The following is a 13,160-nucleotide window of genomic DNA, read 5'->3' on the forward strand; positions in this document are numbered from 1 at the left end:
TCCTCCAGGTCGGGATGACGTCCCAGAGAGTCCTGCTTGGACAGGAGCTTCCGGAAGAAGCTGGTGCCTGCCTCTCTCCCTGAGGAAGGGGGAGAACAGGGCTGCCCCACATGCCTGGCAGGTCTAGGACTGGTCTGAGTAGTGTTGTGTAACAGAAACCAATCCTTTGGGTTTAGAAAGTGGGCAGGCCTTCTCCCAACAGGCTGTTACCCCTCCTCTACCCCCGCACCCCCGCGGCCTCCCTGAGACATCCCAGGATGAACTCCTCCTACAGCCAGTCCCCCAGGCCACCCCCTGGCCAGTGCCCTGCTTGGCACCAGGTGTTCTCTTCCTGGAGACCAGGGGTCGGGGGTGAGGCTGCCCTGAGGCCTGAGGGAGAAGGAAAGGCGGGGATGGGGAGGGGCTCTCAGAGGCCTGGCCATACCCCAGGGTGGCAGGTATTCGCCAGGGGGGAGGGGCTCTCCAGGCCACCTGAGCGGACGCAGAGGGAGAGAACCTCCCCCTCCGGGAACCAGCCAGGCCCTTGTAAATCCCCGTGGTTTTCTGGACTCCTGGTGCCTCTGGGTGCCAGCACCCTGCTCCCAGCCCTTCCCTGCCTCCTTCCTAGTCCCCAGGCAGGGTGGCGGGCGCACTCCCAGCCTCCCAAGCCCAGAGTCTGCCGCAGCGGGCAGGCCCAGTTTTGCTGTGTTTGGCTCAGCCTCCAAGCCGGAAACCCTTGCAGCGGATGAAGAGGGTCATTCATTCCCGGCCTCCCTCCCCACCCAGCGCAGAGGCCTCCGGGTGCTGGGGAGGGCCCGGGCCCCACTTCCAGGCCCTCCACTCTCCCTCTGCGTCTGCCCCCTTTCTTCTTGTGCCTGGTTGCTTCCCAGGAGAGGAGCTTCGGCCAAGGGCCCGTGAAAGCCACTCTGTTCTGGGCAGCGCTGGGCCCTGGCTCCCTCCTCAACTCCTTCCCGGGAAAGTGCGACCAGGCCATCTCCTCTCTGCTCTGAAAGGCCCACCTGGGAGGGGCGGCACCAGGCGAGTGCTGTGGGGAGGAAGGGAGAAGAGGGGGCCAACGCCTCCTTTCTGTGTTTGGGGGCGGAGCCAGGGCCCTGTCCTTGATTACATAGTAATCTGGGGTCCTACTCTGTCCCAGGGAATAGGGGGCCTGGGTCCCCCTTCCCCACAGCACTGGCTACTCTCGGGGCAGCAGCTGGGCCCGCTCCTGTTTCCATCCCTCCCCGCCATGACGCCACTGAGCATGAGCGCTCAGACCCGAGTGTGGCCCTGCCTGCCCCCTGCCCCCAGCCCACCAGCCACACCCACCTGCACGATGCTGTGGCCCTCGGGGATGTCCTCGGGGACACTGGCCTCGTAGCTGCTCTGCAGGAAGATGGGCCGGTTGTCATTCACGTCCAGGACAGTGACAAACACGGTGGCGGTGCCGGTGCGCCGCTTGCCCACGGGGCCGTTGTCTGTGGGAGGCGATGGAGGAGGGGCTGTTAGCAGCGGCCTGAGGGGCAAATTTCCTGGGCACGTGCCCTGCGCGCCCAGCCACGGTGGCCCGTGCGGGCAGCTCTTTTCCTCCCTAGATTAGGAATGACACTAACGACACCTAACATGTGCCTCAGTCTCTCCAGCAGCCTGTGACAGGCGCTGTGGTGAATATTCCCGTTTCACAGAGGAGGGAGCGGAGGCATGAAGTGGCCGAATGGTGGCCCCGAAAGACATGCTCATGTCACGTCCCTGGGAACCTGTGAATGTCAGCTTATTGGGAAAAGGGTCTTGGAAGAGGTAATGAGGGTAATTAGAGTAAGGATCTAGAGATGACACGTCCTGGATCATCAGGTGAGCTCTACGTCCAATGCCAAGGGTCCTTCTCAGAGAAAGGCAGAGGGAGAGTTGAGAGAGGGGAAGGCCACCTTACGTTGGAGGGAGAGATTGGCTCCTGCGGCCACAAGCCCAGAACGCGTGGAGCCACCTGGCACCAGCAGAGTCCAGGAAGGGTTCTCCCTGGGGCCTCGGGAGGGAACGTGGCCCTGCTGACCCTTAATTTAACTCCTGGCCCCAGAGCCACGAGGGGATCCATTTCTGCTCTTTGAAGCCACCGACTCTGTGGGACTTGGTCACAGCAGCCCCAGGAAACAGATTCGGGGACTGAGGTCACAAACCCAGCTGCTGTCAGGCGGGCCCGCCTCAAGGCCGCTGCCTCTGCCATCCATACACAGTGGCCCAGTGACACTAGATCTGATTTCTCAAGAGAAATTGAACATGAGCTTTTAAATAAAGTCTGATTTTTAAATGTTCACAACTGTCATTCAATATGAAACACGAGATGGGTCAAACATGCTTCAGGGGTAGACTTGGTCTGTGGGTCCGCTACACTCCGGGATGTGGGCCCTGCTGGATTGCTAAGCCTAAGGTAGCTGGGGGTCCTTCCCCTTCAGCTCCCTGCAGGACCTCCCGAGCTGGGGAGGTGGCTCAGCCCCAGGGCAGCTGTTGAATCATTCTTCCTGGAGGAAGGAGCTGTGACTAAGCTGTATGTCTCCGCAAGGACAGTCACCCCAGAGCTCCTCCCAGGCTTCCTCTGGGCAGCGAGAGTTGCCTGAGGGCCAGAGGTGATCCTTCCCCAGGCCAGCTGACACGTGCTGGGATGCAGTCGCCCAGCCTGAGTCCTCTCATCCTCCCACTGCCCTGAGGGTCCCGCTTACTTGCCCCGGCTGGGGACAGTGTGAGCTGGCAGGCCCATAAAAGGCCGGAGCTGAGCCCTATCCTGCTAGCCAGTGCTTGTCATGAAGGCTGGTCCCAGTGGGGATGACGGGTCCCCAGAGGGCGGTGTGGCTGCCCAGGGTGGGAGGAGAGCAAGGCAGAGGGGAGATGCATGTGGGCGTGGGCAGGCTGGGGAGGGATTGCGGCTGGAAAGAGTGAGGCCAGAGAGCACATTCCCTTTCCACCCAGAGCTCAGTGCAAACCCTGAACTGGGTGCTTCTGGGAGGGCCAGGGCCAGCGGGGAGGCAAAGGTCTCATGCCCTCCTCCTACCCAGAGTCCCCAAGGGCTCCTGCTGCCTGGAAACTGAAGCCCAAACTTCCAGCCTAACATTTAGGCCCCCATTGCTGCCCCTACCCGATCGCAGTCCCTTCCCCAATATATGCCATGCTAAAGAGCAGCAAAGGGGACTCAGACACACACACACACACACACACACACACACACACACACACACACACGGCTCTGTCCCACCTCCAGGCCCTTGCATGGGCTGGCTCCTCTGCCTGAAATGCCCTCCCTGCTTCTCCTTGTACTAAAACCTCACTTGGCCCTCAAGCTGGTGGTGGGCATGCCTCATTTCTCCCCGTAGGCACCATCCTGCCCTGAGGTAAGTCCATGCCCTGAAGGTTGCTCCAAGGACCACCCTTCCTGACTCTGAGGCCTGGGGTTCCAGGTGGGTCTGACTGCCCCCCAGCTCCAGGACCAGGCATGTGATGTAGGCCTAAGCCACCAGCACACCTCACCCTCTTGACCATGACCAGGGGTTCCGGGACAGGCATGGGGCAGGTGGAACTAATCAGAGCCCCTCTCAGGCTTCTGCTGGGGAGACGGGGAAAGAGACAATGCTGTCTCCTGCTGCCACACTTGAACCCAAGAGGACTGAGGCCGCAGCGGCAGCAGCAACTTGTCTCCATGTGAGGCAGAGGCTGAGCCGGGCCACAAAGAGAGCCTGAGGCCTGGTGGCATCCCCTGAGCCCCAGATCGTCATACCTGAAGCTCCACCCACCTCCCGGTGGACTGGTTCTGTGAGCTCATATTCCTGAAGTCAGTTTATTTTAAAATTTGCAACTAACTGATCCAATGGTATTCCCTGATGCCACCTCCCCCCCCTTACCACATTTCCACCACCCTTTGTGCGGCCGCTCTGGGGTCGTCCCTTCTCCCAGTCTGCTTGTTTGGCCCGGCTCTGCAGTGATCTGTCCACATGCTGGTCTTTCATTTGGCTCCAACGTGACTCCCACCACACCACCTTAGTGTGCATACCGCACCGGGCACCGAGCCTCCTGCCTGGAAAGTACTCAGTAATATGTCTATGTCCGGCCGCCCTTTCTCCACTGGCATCAGGGCAGAACCGTTGGCTCCAGGCCTGGCGCCTCATGTGAACGCTGCCCAGAGCAGCCGTGTGTGGTGTGCAGGGAGGGCCGGTGCGTACCAATGGCCTCCAGGACGAGTGTGTACGCGGCCGTGGTCTCCCGGTCCAGGTTCACCACCGTTCTCACCACGGCATCACGGTAGCCAACACTGAACTTCCCATCCACGTTTCCTCCTGTGGGCAAAAGAGAATGCAGCTTCGGTCAGGAAACAGGGCTCCTGGCTCGGGAAAGGGAGGGGGCACCCCACCTCTGCTTCTGAGCCCCGACACTAGAGGTGGTCCAGGGATGAAAGGCGGTGCTGCCCACTGGGCGCTGCCTGAGAGCAGGGTTCTGGGGGGCTCTGATGAGGGTGTGGCCTGAGTGGGCTTAGGCGGGGGTGCGAATGCCTGAAATCACAGGGGTCTACCTGACATTTGTTGAGCAGCTACTGTGCGCCATTCTGTTTCATGTACACTATCACTGTCTCCATGTCACAGACAAGGACACGCTCCTTTAATGAGGTTACGTGCGGTGTTCTGGGTTAGTCACCTATCCAGTCCAGCCGTCGGCTCCCCAGCCCGTGTCCTTCACCAGTCGGTTACCTGCCTGTCCCGTAGGAGTGTCTGAGCAGTTAGGCTGGGCTGGGCCTTTTAAATGTGGCTGGGTCTTTGGGGATGGCTGAGCATTCTCCAGGTCCCTGATCTCGGGTTCTCTGAGGAGGGGCTCCCAGAGGCTCGAGTGAAAAGTACGGGCAGGTGGACAGCAGACAGGTGCTACTGAGTCTCCCTGAGTTCTGGGGCAGGAGGGGAGTGTGAGGTCTCCTTCCTGAAGGAGCCAGGAGCCAGGAGCCAGGAAAGGACTCCAGAAGTGTGGGGACCCCTCCCCTGCTCTTGGCAGGCAGTGTGGTGCTCTGAGCAGCAGAGGGCGCCACTGCACTGGATTTGGGCTACCTGGGAACAGGGCACTGCAGGCTCCTCGAAGAAGATGCAAAATTAAAACCCCAGAATCCCAGGGCTGGGAGGGCTCTAAGGTGAGCAGGAACAGGCCACCTCAGGGAAGTCTTCCTGGGGGCTGGTGCCACACGCTCCCTCTTTCTGACATGGTTGCCCCTGGGGGAAACCCCCTGCCCTCAAGCCTCCAGTATCGGCTCCCCAGTCTGGCTCCGAGGGGGCGGGGGAGGAACTAAGACACAAGCAGTGCTGGGGCTCAACCATGGCTGGTACCGTGTGGGGGTCTTGATAACTGAGCCCCCGCAGGGCAGTCTGGAGGACCAGACTGGGAGGAGAGGGCCTGAGGGGGGTGGACCCCTTTATGGAGGGGAAGGAGGGAATGCATCTGAAAGGGAGAGGCTAGGGGCTGGGAGGTCATCTTGGTGCAGCAAGTTGCAGATGGGCCGTGAGCCCGGGATTCCTTGGGGAGAGGCGTCAGGGACACTGGTGTGAGTATTGTAGATGTGTGCACACACAAATGTGCATATGAACATGTGTGTGTTATGGCTGCAGGAAGACTGAACCAGCAGAAGGGCCAAGGGTGGGCTCAGGAATGTGAGAGAGCTATCCCCCACTCGCACGCATGCCAGCACCTCTCAGGTACTCCATCGACTGAGGAATGCGGGGACACTGCTCTAATCCAGGAATGGCTAACACAGGGCATGTCGCCTCCACACAGCCTACTGTCATGGCAGACATCACTAATCGATCACGGCTCCCTTTCACCTGTTGAGTCAGGACATGGCCTTATAATATTTCTGCACGGCTCTTCAAGTGGTGGCAACTTGACATGCTGAGCTAAAACTATCCCATTTAGAGATCTAAACCATCCGCCTCTAAACGGATGGGAACCCTCTTCCTAAGTGAAGGGGCCCGGCAAAGGACAAGGCCACGTTCCTCCAGTCTGCTTCGTCACCCTAACTCGGGGTGGTGTGGGGAGCAGGTGGAGTCATTGGCTCCACCTCCCTCTAGACTGAGCCTTGGTAAGTCCTCTCACCCCTGGGGACCCAGCTCCAAAGCCCTTGGGCAAAGCCGGGAGCAAATCCTCAGGGAGGCTCTAGCAGGGGCTAACCTGATGGCCAGCCTGGGTCTCTTCCCCCTCCCCTGGCCCCAGCCCAGCAGACAGAACACCTGGAAGGGGTGGAGGCAGGGCCGCACCTGTGATGAAGTAGCTGAGCTCAGCGTTGAGGCCCACGTCGTTGTCGGTGCAGTTCAGCCAGACCACGCGGAAATCCCGCGGCACGTCCTCGGACACGGAGACGTTGTACACGGCCGGGAAGAAGGTGGGCGTCTCGTCGTTCACGTCCAGCACTGCGGGCAGAGTTGGCACATGGGGCTGGGCCTGGCTTCTGTGCCAGCCTACCCAGCTCCAAGGCAGTGGCTCACACCACAGGCCGATGGGAAATGGGTTTCCTAGGAGTCAATACCTCCCAGTCGTGAGCCAAGGGCCCCGTGCTGGCTGGGCCAGGAAAGCTGACCAGAACCCCACACCCTCCAGCGGTCCCTGTTCCCCGGGGGCTGCTGCTCATGCTGTCCCAGGGAGCAGGCCACCTCTTGCCCATTACACTCGACAATTATTTCAGGGCTTATTCCTGGCCCTCTGGCAACAGCTCATGTCAATGTACAAGTTCCGTTCCGAAAATTAAAGGTGTAGCCAGAGTGGGTGAGAATAGTGGCCCTCCTTGGCCCCACCCAGATAGAGGGCGGAGACTGCGGGCATTAGGGAGAGGGCCTAGGGGAGGGGGAATCTCAGGGCCTCTGGGAGTCCCAGCTGCCCTCCTCCCAAGGCGACACCTTTCTTGGAGATTCAGGCACATGGGAGGGGAAGGCCCCTTTGCATCTCCAAATAAAAACTCGGCCTTCCAAGGAGAGAGGGCTCCGTCACCTCCCCAGGCTGTTCCTGACCCGAGGGCCCCGCCCCTGCCCAAACCCTCTCTGCTGTGGCCGGGATCAAAGAAGGGGACCTTGGCAGTGGGTCCAGGCCGCTCACTCTCGGGGGCCCTGGGACACCGAGCAGTGGCCAGGTGGGGAGAAGGTGGCTCGCTGGTTTTTCCACTTGGTGGAGAAGGGAAGGCTCTGCCGTGCTGAGTGGCTCCAGGTGAGGCCCCGTTAGCAGGGTGGCCTGCGCCCCCTCGGACAGTGGCCAGCAGGGGGACACGCCGGCTCCCCACGCCGCCCGTGTGCTCAGCCCACAGCGGGAGGCAGCCCGCGCCCTCACCTCGGATGGTGAGCGTGCTGGTGGAGCTCTTGGTGGGCGTGCCCGCGTCGGTGGCCACCACCCGCAGCTGGTACTGGGCGATGCGCTCGCGGTCCAGCTCGGTGGTGGTGACCACCACGCCGCTGCTGCTGTTGATGAGGAAGTCCATGCGGGGCATGCCCACCTGCATGCGGTAGGACACCAGCCCGTTGAGGCCCTCGTCCAGGTCGATGGCCACCACCTGAGGGAGGGGAGGAGCCGCGTGAGGAGTGGGGACACCGGGACTGATGCTTCTCGCCTGAGAGGTGTCCCCTCCTTCCCTCCTTCCCACTGACCCCTGCTCACCTCCAGCCAGACACACCTGCTCCCCCAGAGAGCCTCAGGCTGGGCCACTGCCCCCAACGCACCCTGCCAGGTGCTCTCCAAGGGGCAGCATGTCAGAGCTGGAAGGTGCCAGATGCTCCAAGTGGGGCCGGGGTGGGGTGGGGAAGGGATGTTTTAGAACAAGAGCCCAGTCCCCACAACGTTCCCCCTTTAGAACCCTACTTTCCCTGTTAGGAAGCCCCCCAGGTTCACGCCCGCTGGCTCAGACCCTCCAAACTCTGCAGTCGCCCTCACCCTCTAGCCCCGTGACACTGGCTCGGAGCAGCCATTACTGCCCAGACTCCCTCCATCATGTGGACTCAACTACAGACAATGCCCAGCTGCCAGGACACCCGCCTCTGCTTTGTTTTGATTTGTAAGATAACAAGAAAAATAAGATGATATTGAAGCCCATTTTAAAAAGTCATTCGAAGATTTGATTTTTTAAAAAGCCATTGAGCCTGGCTGGTGAGCCAAGAGGTCTCCGGTTCGATTCCTGGTCAGGGCAGGCTTGATCCCCATTGGGGGGCGTGCAGGAGGCAGCTGATCAATGTGTCTCTCTCATCAATGTTTCTATCTCTCTCTCTTCCGCTCCCTCTCTAAAAATATCAATTAAAACATTTAAAAAAATAAAATTGAAAAAGCCATTGCAATCCTCCTCCCAAATCCCTACACTCTTCCCAGCTGCACTTCCAGTTCTTACGAGAGATCCTGACTCAAGACCCGCCCTGATGTGTTAGAAATTTTTATGAAAGAGAATTCAAGACATTTGAAATAAATGTGTAATAATAACTAAAACAAGAGCTTTGCATCAAGACAAGGCTCTCAGGATTGAAAGGCAATGTCAAGGTCGTCTGGTCTAATTCACACCAACAAGCTGGACAAGACGGTGTCCAGACGCGGTTTGAATGCTTTCCTGGATGGAGTTCTGATGGTTCTGCTCACAGCTCTAGTCCCTCGAGAAAGTTCGTCTGCACATCCAGCAGAAATCATTATCGGCTGAGGTTGCAGAGGGAACCTGGGAGCCACACACCTCAAGCTAGAACCCTCTTCCTGCATACGAAGACCGTTCCCAAATGACACTCCCAGCTCCTTCAACCACCTTCTCACAGTTCTGAGCCAGTTCCTCAGAGGCTGTGCTGGGGGGCATCTCCTTCCCCTGCTGTGAGTCCTGGAGAACCAGCTTTAGGGCTCACCTGCTCTCCCCCTCACCTCTCCTATCTGGGGACTTTGGCGCAGGGCCTGGCTGCTGTTCCCTGGATCGAGGCTCCCCCTGCTGGGAGTTTGGGGAGAATATTCTGCTAGAGAGACTTCATGCTCCCTGGAACCCGTCTAAGAACACCATTGATCTCCTTTTATAGATGAAGAAACGGAGGCACAGTGGGCCTGCAGGGCATTGCCATGGTTGCCACTCTGGCATCCTGACGAACACCCGGTCTTCTCTGGATGGGATCAGGCTAACCCTTTGCCACCGGATCCTTTTCTCTCAGGTATAAACTCTCACCGTCGACACATGAGCACATCAGCTACCACGCATTCCCCCAGTCTAAGTGCCGGGTTGCTTTCCACTCATGTCTGGCTGAATCCCTACTGCACAGCCAGGCAGGTGCTATTATGATCCCCATTTCACAGGTGATAAAACTGAGGCTCAGAGGGATTAAGCCATTTATCCCACGTCACCCAGCACACAGGCAGTGGAATTGGGATCCACACCCATCCTGGGCAGACTCCAAAGCCCATGCTCTTGATTATAAGGGCCTTTGGGTTTCTAAAAGGGCTTCATCTCCCTGGAACCAGCACCTTCAGGGCCTCCCTGACCAGCAGGGTGGCGGGGCAGGAGGCAGAGGGGCTGGGTTCAACATTAGGCCCTGCCCCTTCTTGCCCACAGGAACTTGGGCGAGTTTCCTAAGTTTCTTACAAAATGGGGAGAATCCCACCTGTTGTGTGAAGCTACCTTGGCGTTTACAGGAAAGCACAGTAGAGGGACTCCCCATGGAGGCAGGACACGTGGACTACACACGCCCAACCTTCTCAGTGTTCTAGAACCACCTACAGGCTTGGGGTATTGAGGGTTTGGGGCTAGACCTCTTAATCAGGCCCTGAGAAACTCTCTGATTTGGCTTCCCAGGATCCTCTTTGCCTCCCTCCCTCTCCCTCCCTCTGTTTCTGTCTTTGTGCATCTCCTGTGGTCCTTTCCCTCCCCCTCTCCAAATCCACTTGTCCTTCAAGACCCAGCTCCAGCGCCTCCTCCTCCAGGAAGCCTTCCAGCACCGTCTCTCAGAACATGGCTCCACGCCTGGCACAGATGTGTCCTGTCTTGGACTGTGGAAGACTGTGGTCTGGGCTGGCCTCCCCTGACTTGCCCCTGCAAAGTGCTCAGCACGAGGCTGGCCCCCGCTGCCCAGCGCTGGCTGGTCAGGACCAGCTGAGGGAGACAGACAGCAGCATCTCAGTCAGGCAAGAAGCTCACCTGGTAGACGGAGACCCCCGCAGGGGTGCCTTCAAGCACCTCAGCCACAAAAGGCAGGTTTTGGAAGATGGGGTCGTTGTCATTGAGGTCCAAGAGGTTCACAAACACCGTGGCACTGCTGGTGGCTCTCAGAGGGGGCCTGCCACCTGGGGGGTCAGGGAGGGAGGCAGGGAGAGGGAAAGAGGGGTGCAGGAGGAAAAGGCCAGGAAGGAGACGAGTGGGGAGAGGGGCAGGCTCAGTGACCCTCCATCTCATTGGCCCCTCCAGGGAGCAGACTGGGCCTTGCACCCCTAATCCCCTCTGCCCCCTGAGGGTGCTCTGGGGGAGTCTCAACTGGGCAGTGGGTGTTACTCCACGCTTAGTGCCAGCTCTCCTAAGGAGGTCCGGGAGCCCGAGGACAGGTGTGGTGTCAGGAGCCCAGCCCAGGTGTTGGGGCGGTGAGGGCGTGAGGGGCACGTACAGTCCGTGACGGAGATGATGATCTTGCGCATGAGCTCCGCCTCGTGGGGGTCGGGGTTCTCCCGGTCCAGCATGATGTGGGTGGTGCGGATCTTGCCCGTGCTGCTGTTGATGCTGTAGAACTTGTTAGGCGGCTGGATGCTGTACACCAGGGTGCCATTCTCCCCCAGGTCCGGGTCCACCGCCACCACCTGCCGGGAGGAGGGAGCTGGCTGAGCTCACGTGCCAGTCCTGGGCACCCCACGCAGACCCAGGCAGTGGGCTCCCTCCCGGCTTGAGCAGGGAGGCCCCTGGGGTTTGGGAGGTGGAAGGGTCAGAGGGTGAATCAGCTGTGGGAGTCTTGGGCTCCTTGGCTTCCTGACCCTAGTGTGGGCCTTAGGGAAGCCCCTTTCCCCACTTGAGCCTGGGTCTTCTGATCCTAAAAGCAACACCTAGCACACACCAGCTTACGGAGGCTCCGAGTCTCTCATAAACGCCAGGCCCTCTCCACACACTGTCAACGGCCTTGTGAGGTGGATACCTATAATTATGCCCATTTCACAGATGAGGCCCAGCAAGGCTCCCAGTCTCTTAGCCTGGCAGAGGTTCTGGGCCCCTTACTACCAGAACATCCGAACATGTGGGGTAACAGGTGTGTGGGCTTTGGGAAGACAGGGGCCCCAGGAAGTCCATAATGATGGGATTTGGGGTGAGGCTGGGAGGGGCTGGGAACCCGTGGCTGAGCTTTTGGAAGGATTTTTAAGCCTGGATTTGGGAACTGGGTTCCTCATCCTCAATTTCATTCCTTTGGAGCTTTGGACTGTGGGGCAATTTGAAAAGAATAAGGCCTGTGACACCAAGAATGACAGGGCACGGGAAGGGAGCCAGGGGCAAGCCAGCCTGTTTGGGGGGTGGGTCCCAGCCAGTTGGAACAGTCCTGGGGCCGGGGAGGGGATGCTGGAGGAGGGATCGGGCTGGCTCCCTGGAGGTAGGGAATGCCACCCCTGGGCGGGCGAGGGGGGAGAGGGTCATGGGATAGGAGTCCCAGACACTCTGGACCCTTTAACCTTCCAGCCCCCTTGGTTCCCACTTATATCCCCACCCCAAGGAGGGACCGGCCTCAGTGCTGTCCTGATGTAGGGCCACATTCCCACACACACCTGCTCTCCCAGCTCCCCACGCCTGCCCATCCCCTGCTCTGCAGGGACCTTCTTAGCCATCTACCTCCCCTGAGGGAAAGCGGAACTCAGAGAGGCACAGGCCCGACTTAAGGTCACACAGCAGCAGCCTTGGGGCCCACCCAGCAGCCCCCCAGGGTCTCAGGGAAGCAGTGGCACCCACTCCTCAGCTTGCCCCAGGCCCCGTGCTACAGGGGCCACTGCGACCTGGAGGTGGACAAGACCAGTGGGGACAGGGGTGACCGCAGTCCCCGGGGCCGCATCAGGACACTGTCGTTTTTCACTCCAGGACACTTGGCGATGACAGCCCGCCTCGTCAGCTCCTTTATCTTACTCAGTGTGGGGCCTTTTGTGCTTTGGCAGCAGAATCTGTCCCTCCTCTGGCCTAATCCCCAGCCTAGGCATCTCTGGGGCCACCAGACCAGAACAGACAGATGGGCCACTGTGGCCAAGGGCTCCCATCTGCCCCTGAGCAGCCCGGGAGAGAGGCCCATGCTGGCACGGAACCCCGAGCCCCTCCTGGCTTCTCTGCTTCAGAGCGGGACGCACCCCTGCTCCCATCCCCAACTGCTCAGCCCAGCCCAGCCCCTCGCTTCCCAGCCTTGCTGCCCCAAAGGGCCAGGACATAAGGGGGCAGCCCTCCTGCTGCCTCAGTTAGCCTCTATGACGGGGACCCAACCGCCCCTGTATTGACAGGAGACGGGCTCCTAGGCACTCCGGCGGCTTTCTAGGCAGGCAGGCGGCCTGCTGACGGGTAAGGAGACCAGCGAGCCCTGCATGTCTACACTTTCTCTCCGATTACTGGAGGGAGATAGTTCTTATCCCCATTTTTCTGGTGGGAAAACTGAGTCTACGGGGCAGTTAAACTACCTGCTCCAGACCGGCAGCCTGTTGCTGAATGCACTAAATTCACATGAGGGGGGTGCTCCTCTTCTCTTCCCCTCCCCCCACCTTTAGGTGCTGGGGGCACCAGGGCAGGTGCTTTGCAGAGATACGAGTAGGGGGTGGGCACGGATATTCGGCCTCTCGCCCATTCCCTGGTCACCAGGCGGGACGGGGGCACCGGAGGGGCGGCAGGCTGTGACCCCCGGTTCCCTGCTGGGCGATTGTGCGGACTCTCCGGCTTTCCCCTCATTTATTTCCCATTTCACGCTCGTCATTTTTCTCCTGGCCTGACGGGACTAATTCTCTCGCTCTCCTCTCCCTTATTTTGCTGGAGGGTTTGAAAGGCTCTAAATCAATGCCCATCAGCCAGGTCCTTGAAGCGGACTGCGGGAGCCAGGAGGGAGAGTGCGGCCAAAACCGCACTTGCAAACAGAGCAGCCACTCTGCACGCTCCTGCCCGCAAGCGGACGCTGGGTGCGCACACGGGCACACAGACACAGGCCTGGCCCACTCCGAGGGCACGGGATGCAGGCACACAC

The 13,160-nt window shown here is 59.7% G+C and overlaps 1 protein-coding gene across 1 annotated transcript in view; it reads right to left on the reverse strand.

Moving 5' to 3' along the window:
* Positions 1-13,160, reverse strand: part of LOC307112525 (cadherin-23-like) — a gene marked incomplete at both ends in the record, with an annotated part of 282,465 nt that overhangs the window by 15,050 nt on the left and 254,255 nt on the right. The window contains 6 exons of the mRNA XM_079793252.1: positions 1,306-1,454; positions 4,182-4,295; positions 6,249-6,401; positions 7,309-7,528; positions 10,121-10,266; positions 10,581-10,770. Of these exons, the coding sequence (XP_079649378.1) occupies positions 1,306-1,454; positions 4,182-4,295; positions 6,249-6,401; positions 7,309-7,528; positions 10,121-10,266; positions 10,581-10,770 (972 nt within the window). The remainder of the gene's footprint in view (positions 1-1,305; positions 1,455-4,181; positions 4,296-6,248; positions 6,402-7,308; positions 7,529-10,120; positions 10,267-10,580; positions 10,771-13,160) is intronic.

Source organism: Cnephaeus nilssonii (genome assembly GCF_951640355.1).
Source record: "Cnephaeus nilssonii genome assembly, chromosome: 16".
NCBI lineage: Eukaryota > Metazoa > Chordata > Mammalia > Chiroptera > Vespertilionidae > Cnephaeus > Cnephaeus nilssonii.